The sequence below is a fragment of the Thunnus thynnus genome, chromosome 10, assembly GCF_963924715.1.
Source record: "Thunnus thynnus chromosome 10, fThuThy2.1, whole genome shotgun sequence".
NCBI classification, from domain to species: domain Eukaryota; kingdom Metazoa; phylum Chordata; class Actinopteri; order Scombriformes; family Scombridae; genus Thunnus; species Thunnus thynnus.
The window spans coordinates 22,473,801-22,493,602 of record NC_089526.1 but is presented as its reverse complement, the minus strand read 5'-3'; the positions used below and the strand labels follow the sequence as shown (position 1 = coordinate 22,493,602).

General features: G+C 40.3%; 1 protein-coding gene across 1 annotated transcript in view; it reads left to right on the top strand.

Moving 5' to 3' along the window:
• Positions 1–1,406: 1,406 nt before the first annotated feature.
• irx2a (iroquois homeobox 2a) overlaps positions 1,407–19,802 on the top strand; it is a 116,237-nt gene continuing 97,841 nt past the window's right edge. The window contains exon 1 of the mRNA XM_067602111.1: positions 1,407–2,028. Within this exon, the coding sequence (XP_067458212.1) occupies positions 1,894–2,028 (135 nt within the window). The 5' untranslated portion in view covers positions 1,407–1,893. The remainder of the gene's footprint in view (positions 2,029–19,802) is intronic.

Here is a 19,802-nt window from a genome sequence, read left to right as displayed (position 1 = left end):
ACTAACTACCCAACTAAGTATATGAAAGTACTAAAGATGCAAATATCATACAGTGCATATGTTAACACACACATATTTCATATAACTGGTAAAATGGTTACTTATTGTAACAGGAGTTCAATGAACACAGGCTTTGTCCTCTAATACGGCTTCACAGACAGCCTGTCAGTGTCCACATGTTTAGTCAATCATGAGCCCATTCACTGCTATGAAGTTATTGATAAGGTCTTCAGTGCCAAATGAAACAGCAGAGATCCACCTCCAGATATGACCCATGATGACGGGATGAAATGGAAAGCACCCATGTAGTGGCGATTCATTGAAGTCCACAATATATGTTCTGTATGGCAGTGCACTCTATCTCTGGGTGTGCACTGTCTATCTGCCCAAGTATGGCACCTGTTCGCTAGGTTAGGACTCTTCTTTCAGTTGATCACAAATTCTTCTGTGTTAGCAGTTGTGTTGACAAGGCAGAGTCAAACAAGAACTGTTGGACCAGGCTCTGAGAATGAAAGGTGAAATAAACAACATTTGATTGACACAATGATTACATTGGACATATTTTAGTGTAGGCAGTCAGTTTCTCAGCTGTAATCACACAATGAGTTAACAATCAATAATCAGTAATTCTGTTGTTTTCTTCACATGTAATACTATGTACCAGAGGAGGCTTGTCCATAGGTTGCTCCTCCTCTATTTTTGAGAGGCAAGAGGGAGATCAAAATATAAAAACGAGTAATTGGTAAAGAAACCATTACCAAATCTCAGTATTGTTTATATATATATTTTTTATCTTCTCTGGAAAAAATCCATTATTGAAATTCTGATTAAAAAATTTCAACAGGCAATAGGGTAAAGGAAAGCAGTGAGAGGAGAGCAGAGGAGGACCACGGAGGAGGACAGACTCCTACTGTCCTCCTTAGGGCGGGATCGGGATACTTTTTATTCATGCTAATCTGTTATTGGCCAACACACGTAAAATGACACTCCAAGGGAGTACGTCCTCTCTAACCAATCAACAACCAGAACACAATATTGACATCGCGTTGGTCCAATGACAGTCTCCGAATTTCATCACGGTAAAGTGTTAGATAGAATCATGAAGTAGCATAATAGGCTGTATATAAAGATGGACTCATGGCAGCCCCCCAGAAGTGAAGCCAAAACATCTCGATCGCCCCCTGGTGGCTGACTGCAGGTAATTCTTATCATGCTGATGTTTTTCAAAGTGCTCAATTGCCTTATAAGTTCGTTTTTAATTAGTTATTTGACGATATAGAAAGGGGGTCTGACGTCATGATTGACAGCTGTGACAACCGCTCTCAAACCTCCGTCAGGCCGCGGAACGGCTGATGGGGCGTGTTCCGTGGGGCATCATCCCGCCGCCCGACTCTACTGCGCAGACTCTGTCTCCAAATGACGTCACACAAGCAAGATGTCTGCTCCCGGGAAGGAGACATCTTGGCTTCACTTTTCCATAGCGGTAGGATTTACATACAGTCTATGAGTCGCATATTAGAAAATAAATTATAATATGCAAATTGAAAACTAATATTACTTTTAAACACATCACTAAAAACGTTACACGTTATTTAGGCCTTTTCAACAGAGTCCAAATGCCCTTTTTTCAGATTTACGTTTCCCTTTTTTATCGAGCAGTAGATAGCTGCTTGCATTAGCCAACGCAAGAGCTAGCTTGTTGTAACAAGCCTGAAGGACTGTTGTCAAGCTACCGGGAGAACGGATTGGGACTGGGGGCGCGGCAGCGGCAGGAAGACGCCAGGGAGCGGATGGAGAGCCCCACTCTACTGGCTCAGCCTCGGGCCTTGCTGCTCAGCTGTTCGGGCGGGACCTCCTGCGGGAATACGGTTAGCTTGTTTGTCATTGTTGCTAATGATATCAGACTGGTTAAACAGCAGCGACAAAGTTCTGTTAACAAACAAACAAGATGACCAGCAGCCACCAATGCAGTGGGACATTATGACATGGATACTTCATCACCATGAAAGAAAGAAGACATCAGAAAACGTGAGTCAGATAAAGCTTCTCTATTTCTCTCTGTCTCTTTGGTCGCTAATTTCTTCTCTGATGGTTAAATGTCTCTTTTTGGCTGTTGAGGAGTTACAGTGAGCTGTCTGGACTCACATGGAAAGAGTCTGATTCAATTGGGATTGATCCAGTTTTTAATTGAGTGGTTGTTCAGTCACCTGTTGATGTTATGTGCAGGTCTGGCTGCTTGCTTGTGAGAGTTTCTTCCTTCTTATTTGTTTTTAAGCTGAGCTGTATATGAGTAGTAAGCTTAAAGTAACTAGAAAGTATAGTAACTTTTTAAATAGCTTACTAAAAGCAACTAGAATAACAACAGTATTAACACTGTTAGCTTTGTAGCTTTTTGTATGTCCTGCATATAGATAAGAGTGTAAGTCATGTATTTGATACATGCAATAATACCTTTTAATGTGAACCTACACTTTTAGATCTGTGAATGTTTCAGTGTTCAATCTTTCTAGTATTCAGCAGTAATCTGTACCTGGATGAGATTATAAGCTCTGTGGTACTTTATTTCTGTATACTAAGAAAATACATAGGAAACACATGCCATTCATTGAATGGCATATAAAATTGTTCCCACCTCCAATTTAATTTTGTGTTGGACAATGATATAGTGTGATACAGTTTGGTGTCCTATTCCATGTTACATTCTGTTTGAATATGGGTTGCTATAATTCAACAGGTTGTGCTATAAATTATGTTGGTGGATGGTGTTTTACAGTCTTGTTTATGTGCCCCTTTTTTAACTCTGAGCACCTGCTCCTCTAAATGTCTCTGCATGGCCCTGCGTTTGAACATAAGAACATAACATAACTCGAACATAAGAAAGTAGAGATAAGTAGCTAGTGTAAAACAACATGATGCTGTAGGTTGATTTTCCTCCTGTCCTCCCCAATTTTTTGAGTCACCAGCTGCCACTGCTGTGTACAGTATGTTTTGTGTGTGATGATGAATCAACCCATCCCTGTATGCCACTTTTGCTAAAAACTTGCATTTCTAGTTTTGTTGAGTTTCATGTTTTAGAATGTCCTGCTCCTTTACAGATTAAGAAAACTCAATGACATTGGAACTCATTAGATACCACACACTAGTCATGGAAGTCAAAGTATAAAAAGATCAAATTTATACATCTTATACATTTTTATATATTTAGAGTTTTTTGACTGCAGAGTAAGCCACACACATATTTACCTAACCTTAGGCCTCACCAAACACCAATCTCACTCAGTCACTTCCCCATACTCGGTACATAAAATGACACATTCCTCATAAAGTATATACAGGCAGCTGGGGAGCCTTGCCCCAGCCAGTATGCCTCTACAGTTTAAAACCTGAGCTGCAGCCATTAATAGAGCTGGAGATGACGGATGAGTTCATATGCCATGCAAGCAGCCCTAGACAATGGCTTTAGCCTGATGACAGATTGCCTGACCGTAACCCAGTTTATGTTAAACTCATTCTTGCTGTTCAATTTCACAAGTGTAATTCTGTTCGGTTGCGATGCATTGTCCTCAACTGTGGGTGAGGTGTTGGGGTGTGCTCTCGAACTCACAATCCCTACCTTCGATAATGATTCCCCTGCTCTATTCTATTGTATTGTTTTCTGCATAATCAGGTTGGTAGTCAAGGGTTTGGGTGACACAGCCATCTGTCAAGTTCATTTGCTCGGCGAAATGCAAAGGAATAATGGCTGATCCTACGGGAGCCTATCTGTTATCAAATAGGAGAGGTGCCCCCTGTTTATGGCGCTGCTCCACTGTACAGCAGGGTGGGATGGGCACACACATGTATGTGAATGTGAACTCACACATGCTTTTTCTACACAACCATGTGCAGGCACACGGGGTCCATATAGTACGAGCCTGGCACACAAACACAGACACATTCAATGCTGTTTGCATGCTTGGCTTGATCAGCTCATCTTACTCTAGTATATTTGTATAGGCACCTTGTGTTATGAAATCTATAATTCAGTTAACACTGTGAGCTGTTGTCCATCTGGAGATCTGCGCCAGCTGTTTGTCTGAGGACTTGTGCTCCCAGCTTGTATATGTGTGTGTGTGTAGTGTACTGTATGTCTGTGATGTGAGGGCGGTGTGGGTTTGTTGTCGTTCAGTGCATAGACACATGTGACATTTGCAGTTGTGTGTGAGTTTTTGTCATGTCTACTGTATACAGTACACTCTTGTCATCGCATTAAACCTGCCACCTTATTACCGTGGTAACCATGCATCTATAATTGTACACAAGTGCCGCACACATTGTTCTTAATGCGGGTCCCCTAATATAAAATAGATGAGTTAAAACTTTAATGAGCTCTGGGAAGATAATTAAGCAGTTTTATCAGGGAATACAGGATACAGTGAAAACAACACAATTTGAAAACAGAAGAATCATGTAAACATACGCAACCAACAAAAGATTATAAGAAAATATTGCAAGCCGTGTATGCAGCAGCGTAGAGCACCACTGCATCCCTTGAGCATCAATGTATGACAAACACAATTAAAAGACACCTCAGCGGACTGTGGATTCATCGTTGTTTAATTGAGAAGAAGCAAAGAAGGCGATTCATGGTGCACTCATACCTACCTCTACCTGTATTCAACAAATTGTATAAGTACGCATGCTGACACCTCAGTGGAGAAGAATTTACAGTTTTAACAGCATAACTGCATGTTTGAACAAGAGCAATCGTTTCACAGCTTGATTCAGAAGTTGAAGGTATGCCAGAGTTATGGTACAAAAACACTAGATAAAAACGTTAGTTTGCTGCTCTGAAGACTAAGAGGCAGTGCAAAAGTGAACAACATAGTCAGGTAGACAAAATGTCTTAGCAACAAGCACTACAGGTAAAAGTGTTGGAGACAAAAAAACAAAGATCTTAGATGTGTTAAAACAAAGACAACAGTAACAAACTAAAATGGTATTTTCACATTGTAAGGCAGACAGAAAGATTAAAGCAAAGCCTGTAGGTTTCAGATCGCATCGCTGTAAACTTCAACCAAGCAAGCAACCCCAGAGGAGCAAAATCTGAAAGAAACACAAAAACTGCACAGTGTGAACTCTGATCGGAGGGCAGGTTCTCGTCAGCACCTCAGTTCTGTTTGCTTTCTTTGGCAAAGTATTGATTCAACTTTGCTCTCTGAAGTCAGCAACCAGGCCCATTGGTGTTTCACCGGTCACCAGACACAAAGCACCTCCGGTGTAATAGACTAGCTGCTGAGTGGTCAGGTGAAATACAGCCAATGAAAATGTTTCTGCTATTGTATGAGGAGTGTGTTGAAAAATATATGAGAATCTGCTTTTATAGAGCTTCGTCCGACAGTGCTAACACTGTACACACATCATTAATATACACTTTGTTGTATATTAGAACAAGCTTTTGAAGGATCGTTGCTCTCTTATTAGTATCTTTAAGGGCCATACAGGTAGCCCTTTTGTTCGACAGTGGACTGAGACACAGGTATGCTTGAATTAGATGTGAGACTATTGTCTTGCAAACATTTTTGTCACTTTCTAACATGTCAACATAATGTTAGTCAGGGGAAGTTGTAGTAAACCTCAATGTTCCAGTCTTTGAGGGAAGTGTTTTTTTTAAATGTTCACTTTTATACAGACTGTTGTCCTGATGCATTATATGTCCAGGAGAGGAACAAAACCCAATGCACTTGCAGGATGTAATTGTGTACATATATATGTGTAGGATTGTTATGTCACTTAAGTATTTTCTTCAGTATAAAATCAACAGCAATGTTTAGTTGTGGCTGAGTTAGGTTACATTTGCCAAATGTATGTTAGCATTTAGCACTGGTGTTATTTTTATCTGTAAGAAATTATGTTTTTTTTTGTTCAGAAAGCTTTATTTGATGCTATTTTTCAGGTTCAGAGAGCAGAATAAGGACAATATTACAATACATTTATTTTACAGAGTTTCAAAAAAGATTACTCTCTCAATTAAAATGACACAGAAACCTGTTCCATCTAAATCTCTCCTCTCAATTTTCTCTCTCTCTTCCCTCCGTGACTCTTTTACCCTCCCTCTGCCTCCTCGCTCTCCTCTCCGCTCTCTCACCTAACCCATTATTCCATAGCTTGTGTGAAAAGGGTAATCGCTCAAATCATTCAAAGGCAACTATCTGTGTTTGACACTGGGGAGCATAACCATCATCACAAGCAGCCGCTAATGGCTCTCTCTGGATCCAGCAAAAACGCTCCGCAGCTCGGTCTAGCGCAGCACAGCGCAGCAGGGCCAAATGCTGTGGGCACTAACAGTGCTACAGCCAGGGCCAAATTTTACCCTAATGAATTTGGACCTTGCCAGGTTATTGCAAAAGGCAGCCACGGCCATCCAATACCCTCCTAGATGATCTGAAGCGACTCCCGTGGCCACCGTTCATGCCAGGGAGCCCAGTGCCATGTGGAAACGGAGGGATGGGAGGAGGAGGTGGGGCGGCTGGGGGGGGGCGGCGGGTGACTGTGGCTGTTTTTGTCTTTGGCACCCGTCTGCTCAGCTCAAGCATTCATTCCTACACACATACACACATACACAGACACACACACACTGGGCCTACATAAGCAATTACAAGCATGCACGTGTCCACACGTATCTACACACACATATGCATCTACAAGCTCATACACACAAACAAAAAAGGGCAACTTCATATTCCCAAGCACTCATGCTCATGCACACACTTCCCAACACTGGCACACTAGCTGTAATGAAGCCTGAAGAAAATGGCACGATATCCTATTATTTCCAGTGTTCAAATTTGGAGAGAATGTCTTTTTTTTTTTTTGCCCGCTGATGCACAATGAACATATTGATTTTTTTCTCCTCTAAATTGCTTGGAAGCATTTGCATATTGTATATCGAGCCCTGGTCCAGTCACATTCAAATACACTGTTTATATGGGTTTTAGGAGCGATTTGAAAGGCTGCGAGATAGGCTGGAAACCCCTTTGTTAGCTCTAATTTCTGCACACATTTTCCTTGTTAAAAGCAGCTTTTTAAGCTGATGCATATTTAGCAACCAGATTTGTTCAACTACCCAAATGCTGACAGCTAAATATCTACAGGCCTTACATGAAAGAAGCGTGTTGGTTTTGCTTCATCAGAGGACTTTTAAAATGTATAAACCATTGTACAAATGCCACCACTGGATAATGTTGCTATCCCTCTAATTTGTAGTGCAGTTCTCTCCTCCTCCTCTCAACGCCAGTTCATCTTTTATCCACCTTTCCTTCATTCCTCTACTTCCCACATCTATCTTCCTCCATCCCTCTGTAACTTATCTCATTGCCCCCACCACCTCCTGTAACACACACTCTGTTCTTTTTCTCCTTGCCCTGTTTTCCTCTGTCCAATATGCTCAAGGCCCCCCAGCTGTGTTACAGGTAGTGAAAGTCTCCTTCAATTAGACATAATCATCACTCACGGTCAATGATTGTGCTAAAGGCTAACTTCCAGTCTATGAGGGGGCCTTCGCATCTAATGCACTGATTCAGCTTGTCTCAGCCAACTTCTCTGTCTGCTGAAACCAAAGCAATTTATTCGTCGCCCAAGGCTCTTTTGGCAACAGCCAGTTGAGCAAGCTAACAGAGAGACAGATAGAGAGACATGAGGGGGGATGAGAGAGAGAGAGAGAGAGAGAGAGAAAGAGAGAGAGAGAGAGGGAGCATGAAGGAGGGGGGGGGGGAGAGCTGTAAAGAGGACTCTCTCTTTTTCTCTCTCTGAGATACTATTTAATCAGAGACATCTGTGCGCAGGCAGGCAGCTTTTCCTTGGAGGAGACTTAAGCAGAGTCTTAGTTAGGGGCCTGTGTTTGAAGTGCAAGGGAATTATCACTTTCTTCCAATAACAGTGCCAGGGATGGAGAGAGAAAGAGAAAGCATAGAAAAACAGAAAATCTAGTTAATCTGCTTCATCCCGGTGTGCCGGGGTGTGCTCCGGACACATGAGAACCAAATCCAATCATCAGACAGGAAAAGCACACAGCTGACCAATCAACTTACCACCTCGCTGGCCAAATAGACATGGCCAGAGGAAATTAAATACTGTAGGTTTTAAAGCAGAAGGTGGGGGCAGAGAGTGTGTGTGTGTGTGTGTGTGTGTGTGTGTGTGTGTGTGTGTGTTAATGTGTTTGCTCATCAGCAATACTTCAAATAAGGCCCTATGTCATCTTCAAGCGTTACAGCTTAACAGTAGACTACATTAGAGGGAAGTGTAATAAATCCAAAAGTGTTCAGTGTAACACAAAACTATCAGATTACTAATAGCAGGCATCTGCGCCCTTTTTAATGTCCCATTTTATTTCCTTAACAACTCATTACTCAAGCTTGTGATCTTAATTGCCATGAGTCACAACTCAGAAATAAAACATGACGTCTCCCGTTGGTTCATTTAGTTCCTTTTCCCTTTAGCCGACGTCCTGCTCATAGTGGTCGAGCTGTGAAGAGACATAATCTGGGTGATGTCTGAGAGGGGAGGCGATAACCACGTAAGAGTGGGGGCGAGAAGGTTAAAAGGAAAGATAGTTCTTGTCATCGTGTGCTTCGCTAAAGGGCAAAAGATTGTGTGCAAGCAATGTATGTGTGTTCATGCGCTTCCCCAGGTGGACGACTAGCGCACATGTATGTTTATAATTGTACCCGCGTGTGTATGTACGTGCGTGCGTCCTCCTCCCTCCACGGTATCTTAAAATAGTCAAGTGATGGAAGCTCGACACAGATAGGGACCTTGAGCAGTTTGGAGTCACAGTTCAACAAGGCTCGGTGTTGCCAGACAGCGCCGTCATCACTGTCACATCAAAGGAATGGAGCTTTTTTTAAAGCAGTGACTGCTTTGATAAATCATGTATAATAAAGTATAAGATAAGTATAAAACCTGCACACCTGATGTACAGTTATATTATAAATTCAAGAGTAGTACTACCACAAATCCAAACATTGAGAGTATTTTTTTTTCTTTAATTGTTCTCTTGAGCGTGGTCTTTGATAAACAAAGAAGGCATTAATAACTGCCTTCAGGCATTATCCAGATGCATGACCTCATTATTAAGGCGCTGAGTTTCAGTGACTTAATGCCAAGACGAACACACACACACAAAAAAAAGGCAAATCAATAACTTAAATACTTTCAGACACTCATAACAAGTTGTAAACCAGCAGAATGGCCCATGTATGTGGAGTATAATCCTGTGAAAGCGAAGGCTGCGTGGTGGCACAGATGAGTTACAAAGTAAGGAGGTAAATCAATCAGGCAGATTGTTAGATTCACTAGAATCATAACATACACATGCCAAACAATGATGAGGTTCTCTGTCTGTCTCTCGCAAACACACACACACACATAGTCTGTGATTACAGCTTGGGAAAGTAGTAATTTAGTCCATGATTACAATCTATCAGGCTGCCTGGGGCCAGACTCTGAGAAGTGTCTGTCTAAATGACACTTTAATAGACGCCGTCAAACACACAAAAGGTGCAGGCACACATGCAGGCACACGCTCATGCAGGCTCACCAGTAGCCACATTAGGCACATATGCTCATGCACAAACACACAAGCACATTTTACATAAATACGCACACACACACGCACACACATACACAAACTTGCAAGACAGAATGCACACTTTATGCACTTTTGGATGCATGAATACACACACACAAGCACACACACACAAATACACTCTCTCCAAAGATGGCATCAAGAGTGATTACTTTTATCACTCACAGTGTGTCAGCCATGCATCATTTCAGATGAACGCCCCTCTCTCTCTCTTTCACCACTGCCTGACACTGGATAAATGCAAATGAAGTTGTTGTGGAGCAGATCTCATGCAGCAAAATGAATAATGTCTCTTTGTTTTGTTTTATTTTTGCAGACACTGGCCTACACTCGAGAGTTTCAACTGTGTAAAAGCAAAGCAGTTTAACTCCTTGTGTTGAAGTACCGTAATTAAACAAGCAGTTCTTACGCACTACTTAAGCCCTTTCTCTCCTCAAGGAGCGCAGGTCATCTGTAGAAGCACTTCCAACATTTTAAATAAAGCTGACCAAGAAGTGATGGTGAAAAGAATGAACTACTACTTCCAGATAAAGGTTGAGTAGCTGAGGAAAAAATGCAAACAAGTTACCATGTGAGGACATGCAGTAATATTGTTAATGTGAGATCTTAGTTCATACTGTTCCTGTTGTTTTGAGGATAAACATGGTAAATACCAAGGGATGCATTTGTCACTGGGGCCTTAAAAGAAATACATGTGCACGTATACATATAACATTCTGTAAATTGAACCCTAGATAAACAAAGTATAGAAAAAAAAACTGTCAGAAAAAAAAAAAACAACAACTCCCAAGCAATTACTGCGAAAGACAATTTATCAAGCAGCCATCTCTGATTTCAAAGGTGTTCCTTCGCCTACACCAACACATGTTTTACATATTTTACCTTGCTTAACAACCAGTTGTTAGATTTGTAATGTTAATGTGAGTCATTTCAATTCAATCACTCGTACACATAGCATAGTTGACAGTGCCAGAGAGGCATGTGGTTCAAAATAAGTGCTGTATTTCTTGAGCGTTGAAATGAATAGCACATATTTTATTATTTCCTCGTAAGAGACCTAGCACCTGTGCAAAGAAGGACATGAATGCGCATGGAAAGCCGGCAAAAATACAAGAACTCTCTTATCTTATCATGCAAGCCGTGTGTCCACTTTCTATGCTTTAATCAGACTCTGGCAAGTCAAATCAATTGAACCTCAAGAAGTTCAAATATTTGCCCCAGCGAGATAGACACACTGAAATATAGATTAAATAAAAACATGCTAATCACCGAAAGAATACACAAACATACTAAAGAACTCAGCTAAGTCCGGTTAGATCTATGATGTGGCATCTGTTTTTTTCCTTTCTCGCAGCTGACATCTACAATACCATCGAATCAGTGAGTAATCAAAACTAATCTAAAACCCACAATTTATCATGATGAAGCCATTCAATTCAGTATAAACACCTGTTTAAAGAAGTCTGACTCAGCCAAATGCTTCAAACAAGAAGAAATGCAAATAACCGTTCCCAAAATCCAAACTTCTGTTCTGGGCCATGGATGTGTAATCAGCTCGTGTAATCAACCTGGTTGTCTTTTTTACGTCAGCAGGGTGGTGTGATGATAATAGAGAGGCCTTCCTTCAACTGGAACACCCAAGCTTATTGTACTGTAGCTACTTGTGACAACAAGAATTTGACCTATGTAGCTTCTGTGTTCTGTCATCACCATCATAATACAATAATAACATTTGTTTGTACAGCACCATTCAAAATAAAGTAACAAGGCGCTTTGCATAGATAATCAAAATGTAACCCTTGTGTTCTGTTGACATTTGGTTCACTTCCTCATTGTTTGCACACCCCACTAATGATAATAATTGCAAAATAAACCATTTTTCTTTTTTTTTTTTCCGTCTGACTCCATTGAAAGCAGATATGTAGAAAAGTATTATCGTAGTAGTATTGAAGTGGTAACATTAGGGTTAAAACATTTCAGGACAACAAGTGGTAATGATGAGACAAGTACCAGACAGTAAAAAGTACAAAAATGAAATATGACATAATGCAGAAAGATAAAATGTATTGTTTTATCTTCCAACTGTAATAAACTTAAGCCAGTTACAACAGAACCTATAAAGCATCTGACATTATTTAGTTTTCATTAGATGTCACTGAGTGATTAAATTTGGGCATATTTATAATAAATCTTCATCAACTTGAAATAGTATATAAATCATCACGGCATGTATGTCGGGCTGAGCCGCACTGTGAGGCATGGGTTTCCCATGGAGCTCTCTCTCTCTCTCTCACACACACACACACACACACACACACACACACACACACACACACACACACACACACTCCTTCAGTACACATACATTTTCTTTCTTCCACAGTCTCTGTCTTCTTCTGCTGTCAGCAGGATGCAGGGAGGCCTGGACTCTCTCTCTCTCTCTCTCTCTCTCTCTCTCTCTCTCTCTCTCTCTCTCTCTCTCTCTCTCTCTCTCTCTCTCTCTCTCTCTCTCTCTCTCTCTCTTTCTCTCTTTATCTCTTGCTCTTCACTTCTGTGTCTCCCCACCACTCAGATATTCATGGCCACATCTGGGACAGTTTAATGAGTTAATGCCAGTTAATTACTCACTCCGGTGCGGCTGACCGACCAAACTCCACAGAGCTCTCTCTCCCCTTTCTTTGCTCTCTCTCACTCCCTCTGTATCGCACAGTCTCTCACCCTCTCTCTCCTTCACCGCTGATTAATGGCAGTGAGAGAATGAGAGGAAGGGAAAGAGGAGCAATCAGCATCTACTGCCATCATCAACATTACTGGTGTCTGGCTGCATTAAAGCTGGGAGAGAGGAAAGGCTGGGGAGCATGTGTGTATGTGTGTGTGTGCATGTGTGTGTTTTGGGCTGCTGAGACAGGAGACTGTTAGACCACTAATTGAATAGAGATGATTCCATTATCAAGCAGTTTGTTTGAGTGAGGAAGCCAGTTAGTTATCTGCTGTGGAAAAGAGAGAGAGATGGCGACAGAAAGGAAGAGAGAAAGAAAGAAAGAAAAAAAGGAGACAGATAGTGTGTGTGTGTAGGTGAAAGGTTTTGACATACAGCAAAGCCAGTCTTCATTATGGGATCACTCACCGACCACAACTAATACCATATCCGCTAGTCCCTGGCTCATAGAGATCTATATGTGCCCACACGCACACACATAAGAAGAGAAGGTTGCACACACACACACACACACACACACACACACACACACACACACACACACACAGGGTTCAGTTTCAGAAACTGAAGCTGAAGTCAGTGTGGAAAGTACACTTTAAATCACACAAATTGATTAGTGATAATCATCTTAATTGAATGTAAACAATAACATCACCTGGCGTGAAGGCACACAGCACATATAGTTTATTCTGTATCTATTGTATTCACACCACAGAGGAAAAAAAAACAACAGCTATTAAAGTTTGGATGGAATTTGCCGCTCCACTTAACAGACGCCTTGGTGTCTTGAAGTAATTCCAGTTCTTGCACGCACAAATGAAACTGTATTAAGATTTATGATAAGAAAACAAAAGGATAGAGCACAGAGGAGATGGATAAAACTTTTTTTTTTTCTGTTTATTTTTTACTGTCTTGCAATTTGTCTGTGGGCTCCCAGACCCAATAATTTATCACCTTTAGTTTTACACCCATCGATTTCACCCCTAGTGACCTCTCACACCAAGCGGTAGCCTTTTTGTCAATGTGTGTATGTGTGTGTGTGTGTGTGTGGGTTTGCGTGTAGAGAGTGTGTTTATTAATTGGTGCATGAGTGTAGGAAGGTGTGTTTGCAGTTGTGCGCAAATGTGTGTTTGTTGCGCGTGTTGAGTGTGAACTATTCAGGGCACAGGCTGTTTTTGCTTTCAGTATTGAAAGGTCAGTGGCTGTGTGAGAAGGATGACCTGAGGTCAGAACAATATACCAGGAGACTCTGTGTGTATATGTGAAAGAGAGAGAGAGAGAGAGAGAGAGAGAGAGAGAGAGAGAGAGAGAGAGAGTTCCTGAGGTGATGCATGTGCAGAATTAGTCTCAACCCAAACTACTCACAAGAACCTGAATATTCAAATCTGATCTGATTCATCTTCATTCCAGCGTTTATATGGACAAACAGATCCATATGTTTTTTTCTAGTGTTTTTCTTCTTTATGGCATCAGCCAAATAATAACCTGCTAAAATAAGTTTGTATTCTGAGCATGCTAGTTTATATTTAACGATAAATTCTTGGCAATCAAGCATAAAACAGCAAAAAACAATACATTTCTGCTTCTGCATCTGAAGTTTTGTTTTGGCATTTTAAAACAAAATAAAAAAATAAAAAACTTTTTTTTTTTTGATTTTTGGGTCTGTATTAATGTGTACTTGTAGGTGGGTGTGTGAGTGTGTGTGTGTGTTTTTATACCCAGTGGGGGCTGAGTCATGTTTGTTTGTTGTTGCGGCGGTGGTTGCTACTCTCAATTTACTTGGCACTGGTGGATTTATGGTTAGGGCTTAAAGTTGCCTCTCTCATTTTACCACTGAGGAAAAGTTGTTGGGTAAAAAAAAAGGAGTGAAGAGAGAGACAGAAGAGGGTGAGAGTGGAGAGAGTAAAAGACATACTTTATATATATATATATGTAGGTGTGTTAACAGTGCGTAGGCCATGACTATTTACTTATGAATTCTTTTGCACATATCTAAAATAGATCAGTTTGAAGAGAGACTTGCTGGACTTTTGAGAGCGATTTATGCTCTGATATGACTCTGTAAGCAGGGACTGTATGTAATTATAATTTTAAAAAGTGTCCCATCTTATCTTATAGTTTATATGTGATTTCTTGACATCTGGTGTTGAGTTAAACTGAACAAACATCAAGTCAGTGTGCATATACAGTAAACAGGCATTTGTGCCTGTTGTGTGTGACAGTGTGACATTTGACAACCGTTTGAATTTGTGGAAAGTCAGTTTTGTTTCTTTGCACGCTGCTGCTTTAAGAAAGAGTCAGGGCAAAGAGAAGAGGGCGAAAAACAAAACAGTCAAAGACAAAGAGAAAGGAAATTAATGACCCCTCATATAGTGTCTCCTTTGTGCTTTGGGAGAACAAAAGAATGCCAAGTTAAAATACAATGGAAAAGGAAAAAAAAGGGAAGAAAACAGAAGAGGAGGAAACTGAAATAATGAGAAGAGAGACCATGACCATCAATACAAGGTTGTAAATTCCACAAAACATTAACTTCATTACATGGCAATTACTAGCTATAAGTGACAAAACAGGAAATTTCACTCTTTCCTCAGCAATCCACAACTCAGCACATATTTGTGTCTTTTGCTGGAGGAAAGTCAAACTATTATTCAAAATTAAACTACCCTTGTGTCATTTATGATGCAGTCAAACTTGGACCAAATGCTTGCTTTATTGGCAAACAAAGCACTGTTGTAGGCTAGAAAGGAACTTCCCAGAATGTGACACAGATTAGATTCAGAATTAATGTCTTTATTTCATAACGATCTGAAAAGCAAACATTTTCAAAAACGGTGGCCACTCGGAAGAGCAAAGCCACACATTTTAATGTCAGTCATAGAGCACAGTCAGTGAAAGCTACATATAGCCTTCGAAAATATATGAAAGCTCTGTTGGCAAGCTGTGAGCTGGAGTAGAATGGCCCAGGAATGACCTCACTCTCTCTGATATTTATTAAAGATAAGCAGGGAGTGTCGGGATAAGACAGGAGTGAATGTTCATATCTGATACACTTGTCTTTACGTTTAACGTCAATGCCATAACTCATTGATAAATACAAATTGTATGGCTGCTTAAACACTATCATGGAGAAGTGGCACTCTCACTGTTCTTTGATCGTGAAACCCGCACTTTGATGTGTCATAGTGTATATGTTGTGTGCGGGTGAAGCGAAGGAAAGCCAATGTCAACAGTGAAGCCAAACCAATGTAAATTCAGAATTTTGTAATGCAGCAATCAAACATGGATTAACAATTGTGTTTTGATTAAGAGGCCGTGGTTAACAGTGATTTTAGAACAGCCGAGGGGCGTGTTAGGCACGACGTGGAGCCCTTAGCTGTTCTAAAATGATTGTAAATCACGGCCTCGTGTGGCTTCTTGCTTTTATAAAACGGTTACTACACACACCTGGCAAGCTTTCATAAAATAAACTCACAACAACAAAAAAATGAAATAATTTATTGATAACAAGTAATCAATCTTCTGCCAAGGAATGTAGTTCTTCAGCGACATTTAGCAGAATGGTTGCCAAGCAACACACAGACACAGTGGAAAGCATGCTAATCAGGCTAGTCAAGCATGTTTAAAGATTGAGGTGATTATTAACATTTATCGGGATATCACCATTAATTGTGCAATTGTGAAGTTCAATTTTGTCAGCACTCCTCTTTGCTTGTACAGGAGTGTTTGACAATTCACATATATGCCCTGTAACTGACATGACTTCTCTTGCCTCTAGGCCAGCATCAGAGAGTTTCTGCACAGTGGTGCTTCACAAACAGTGGTTGGTGTAGATTGTCTCGGTGTCAGCTGCTTTTACCATCTCTTTCCACCACTCATCCATGCTTAGCCCACCCAGTCTGTGTCATGTGTTGAGTGTCATGCACATAAAAGAAAAAAAAATCAAGATTTGACTGACAAAAGTGTCCATAGAAATTAAAGTTTTATACCAAGATACAATATGAATCATTACTGGCTGATAGGTTAAATGTTCCGCAGCCTTTTTATTTGAAAAAGTTAACTGCATTAATTAATTAATTAATTTGAAAGCATCTCACAGTCTCCTGCCTGTATGAGAATAACAAAATGAGGGGAGTTTTCCACTGTGTTGTTATTAACGTTATGTCTCCAGCAGTGGAGAGCAGCCTCTCTGCTGCACCGTCAGCTCCGGGGGAAAGACATTGTTGTTCCACATGCTGAGAGGGCGCAAGGTTTTTGAGTTGAAACAGACTGGGCACCGATTTATTTTCTTCACCTCAGAGTTGGTTTAAGTTGTTTAATGCTGCCGTGTGCGTTGGTCAGTCAGTCTTGTTTGTTACTGCTGGAGTTTGCTGCTCTGCTCCGCTAACGTTAGTGACAGACAGTAAAAGTATTCGCTATATACTTGCAAAGGTAATTATTTAGTCATTAAATTAAATGATGCTTGCAACCACTGCATTTTTTTGAAAACGAACTACAGGATAACTTTAGCCAATCAGTTAGCCTAACCCATTGCTGCTAACTTCGGAGCTAACCCCCTTCACTTTTCCAGCAGTTGGGAAACAATATACAAGTATTTTCCTGGTCTTGAAAAGCTGCAGCATTTCTTAACTGACACACTGTAGCCTGTACATTTACTGCCAGATTGACAAGTCACCGCTAACCTTTTCCTCTGCTCCGCTCGCATTCATCGTCACTTTTCCGCCGCTCGCTCTCTCACTCACCTGCAGCTACGCACACATATTACGTACCGCCGTATTCCTTAAAAGGAAGTTTCCTAGGCAACAACACAGAAATTAACTCTAACTATGTTTCAAAACAGCGCTGCACAGAGGCCAAGCGCTAATGATTTCTGCATGAATGGATATTTGGCATTATTTTAAAAAGATTTTTTTTGGCCTGGCTGGGAGCTCTAGTTGGCCTGGTGGCCTCTGTCAGGCCTGTACTGTTATAGGGAAAACACTGCCAGGGAGCTGGAGGTTTCTGGTTAAGTTGCTGTTGGCTATATTGTATGTCATTTCCAGTAAAAAAAACGCATCTAAATATCACAATATTAAATGTGTGTTTTCAGTTTAAAAAGTATAAACGTAAGATAGCAAGTACTCACCCATCTTTTACTTGAGTGGTTACATCTCCAGTCTGATCTTGAGTGCACAGCTGATAGATACGTGGTTTGTGTACATGGCATAACAGAAGCGCATATTTAATGAATTCAGTGTGAACAGAGAGCGTCCAATGTTACACGATGCCACATGATAGTAGCACGCTCGCTTGCTGTGAGGTGTAATGCAGTCACAGGTGTGCTTTGAAGGTGGCTCAGCCAATCATAATCAAGGACCGGAACTATCCATTTTATTATTCTGATCCTGAAATTACTGAAGAGTCACTGAAGATGTTTGCAGCACAGATTTTCATGGTAGCTTTAATTAATAACAAGTTTGTGCTAAATAATAGTTGAGCAAAGATCTAGTTTATTCTGAATGACAAGGGGACGGGGTTGGGGGAGGGTCCCTTTACTTTTTACCCAACAGTATTTGATGTAACACAAATATGTTGCTTCAGTCATAACATAAATGCATGAACTGTAAATTAGCAGTACACATTGTTGGGCACGCTATTTAAAACATGTAGTCAATTACTCATTACTTCTTACTCATTATGAAACGTACTAATTGCGCAACAGCAAAACTACAAAATATTAAAGTTACATAACATTAATGGAATTTGCAACTGCATTGTAATTACATAATTTTAAATAGTAATCCTTTACATCACTCCTTACTGAAAGCATTAGTCACATTACTGTAACACGTTACTCAGTGCTGACCAAACAGTGCTTAAACTGAGTTTCTGCACCTTTTGGCACAATTAGTAGCCTATTTCAACTGTCTCTAAGGTTAAATTGTTCTCTCTCTCTCTAACACGACTTTCCTCAGCTACATCCACTTCTTTGTAATTGGTATAGTTTCAGTATATGGAATCATCTTTTGTCTGGACCTCATCACTCTATTTCATCAGAAGAGTCAATGTCCCCATATTTTGAACATTTTGTGTATTTATCACCAACACTTCCCTGTAGCATTCATAAGGCCACTTGACTATATAAATTATCTCTTTTGATCAGCAATAACAAAATCAAATCTCAGACAAAAAAGTCTTTATTTTAACAAACTACATTCCACAGCGAAAAATAGCCTCAATAAATCTCTTCAACACACTCTGTAGCACTCAGCATTACAAAGACTTTTGATCGATTCGGATTGGGTTCAGGACAAAGAGGCATGTTAGACATAAACAACACCTGTTCAACATAAACCTATGAGGTAATGTCAGGTCTTTTGTGAGATTAATAAGAAAAGCACAGCTACCAGTTCCTCTGTAAGCTGGTGGAAAGCTTGTGGAATCCCCACTGTATCTAGGTTAAACAATACACTGTCAAATACTGAGACGAGATAATTATACTGTGAGACAGTGTGAACTCAGGGCACACAGACAGAGAACCCCGTATTAAGAGCTGTGTAATTAGGTGTCAAAGCTGTGATGTGTGATTGCTGTGTTATCTGTCAATTTTGCTCCTTTTTAAAAGAATTGGGGAATTACATTTTTGGAAGATAAATCATAAAAAAAATCTTTCCAGTTACTGTAATAAAAATTCAAAATAAATTCCTTTTCTAAAGATTCTGATGAGTGTTTTTTGTTGAATGCTGCTCAGTACTGTATCACAATCTCAACCCGTCCTCAAAAGAAAAACAACAGTATAGTAGCCAACAAAAACGAGCCTAAAAACGACAGACGCTACCTAGTGGCTGTAGTAATTATGACCCGGAGAAATGACACAGTTCGGATGACGTCAGTATTAGGTGACAACTTTCAGAGGAGGTGGGTTGTTTGGATGGCTGGAGTTGGGATATTTTTCTAAAAACTGTAACTACGATTGTCGTGGTGTTTATTGTTGCCTTGACAATGAAGGTTTCCTAACTTTAAGGAAGTAGTAACTTTAACCCACTTCACGTTTCAAGTGATCATTTTTACCCAAACCGCGATCTTTCCCTCACCATATTAGAAAACGCTCCTACAGGTCGTTCTTGAGCACATGGTACAATCCACCTACGTGGTCATTTAGTTATGAGAATGAGTTGCACGATCTCGTTGGCCTTCAGGTTTTCTACAGTGCGTCATCAGTCAACATAAAGTATTTGTGACATCAACATTGTCAAAAGTAATCCACTAATCAATCATTTAATTAATTATCCTGGTGAATAATTGATAATATTTCACAACACACTTCTTCTCTGATGTTTTTTGAAACATGGTGTTGGGGGAAAACCACGGGGCACTAATATATACATTGCTTTAATCAGGCTTTTGATCTCCAGTACAATTCTGCGATAAGTCAATTAAAACTAGGCCTGCCAAAAATGAATTATGCAATAAGTTTATTAA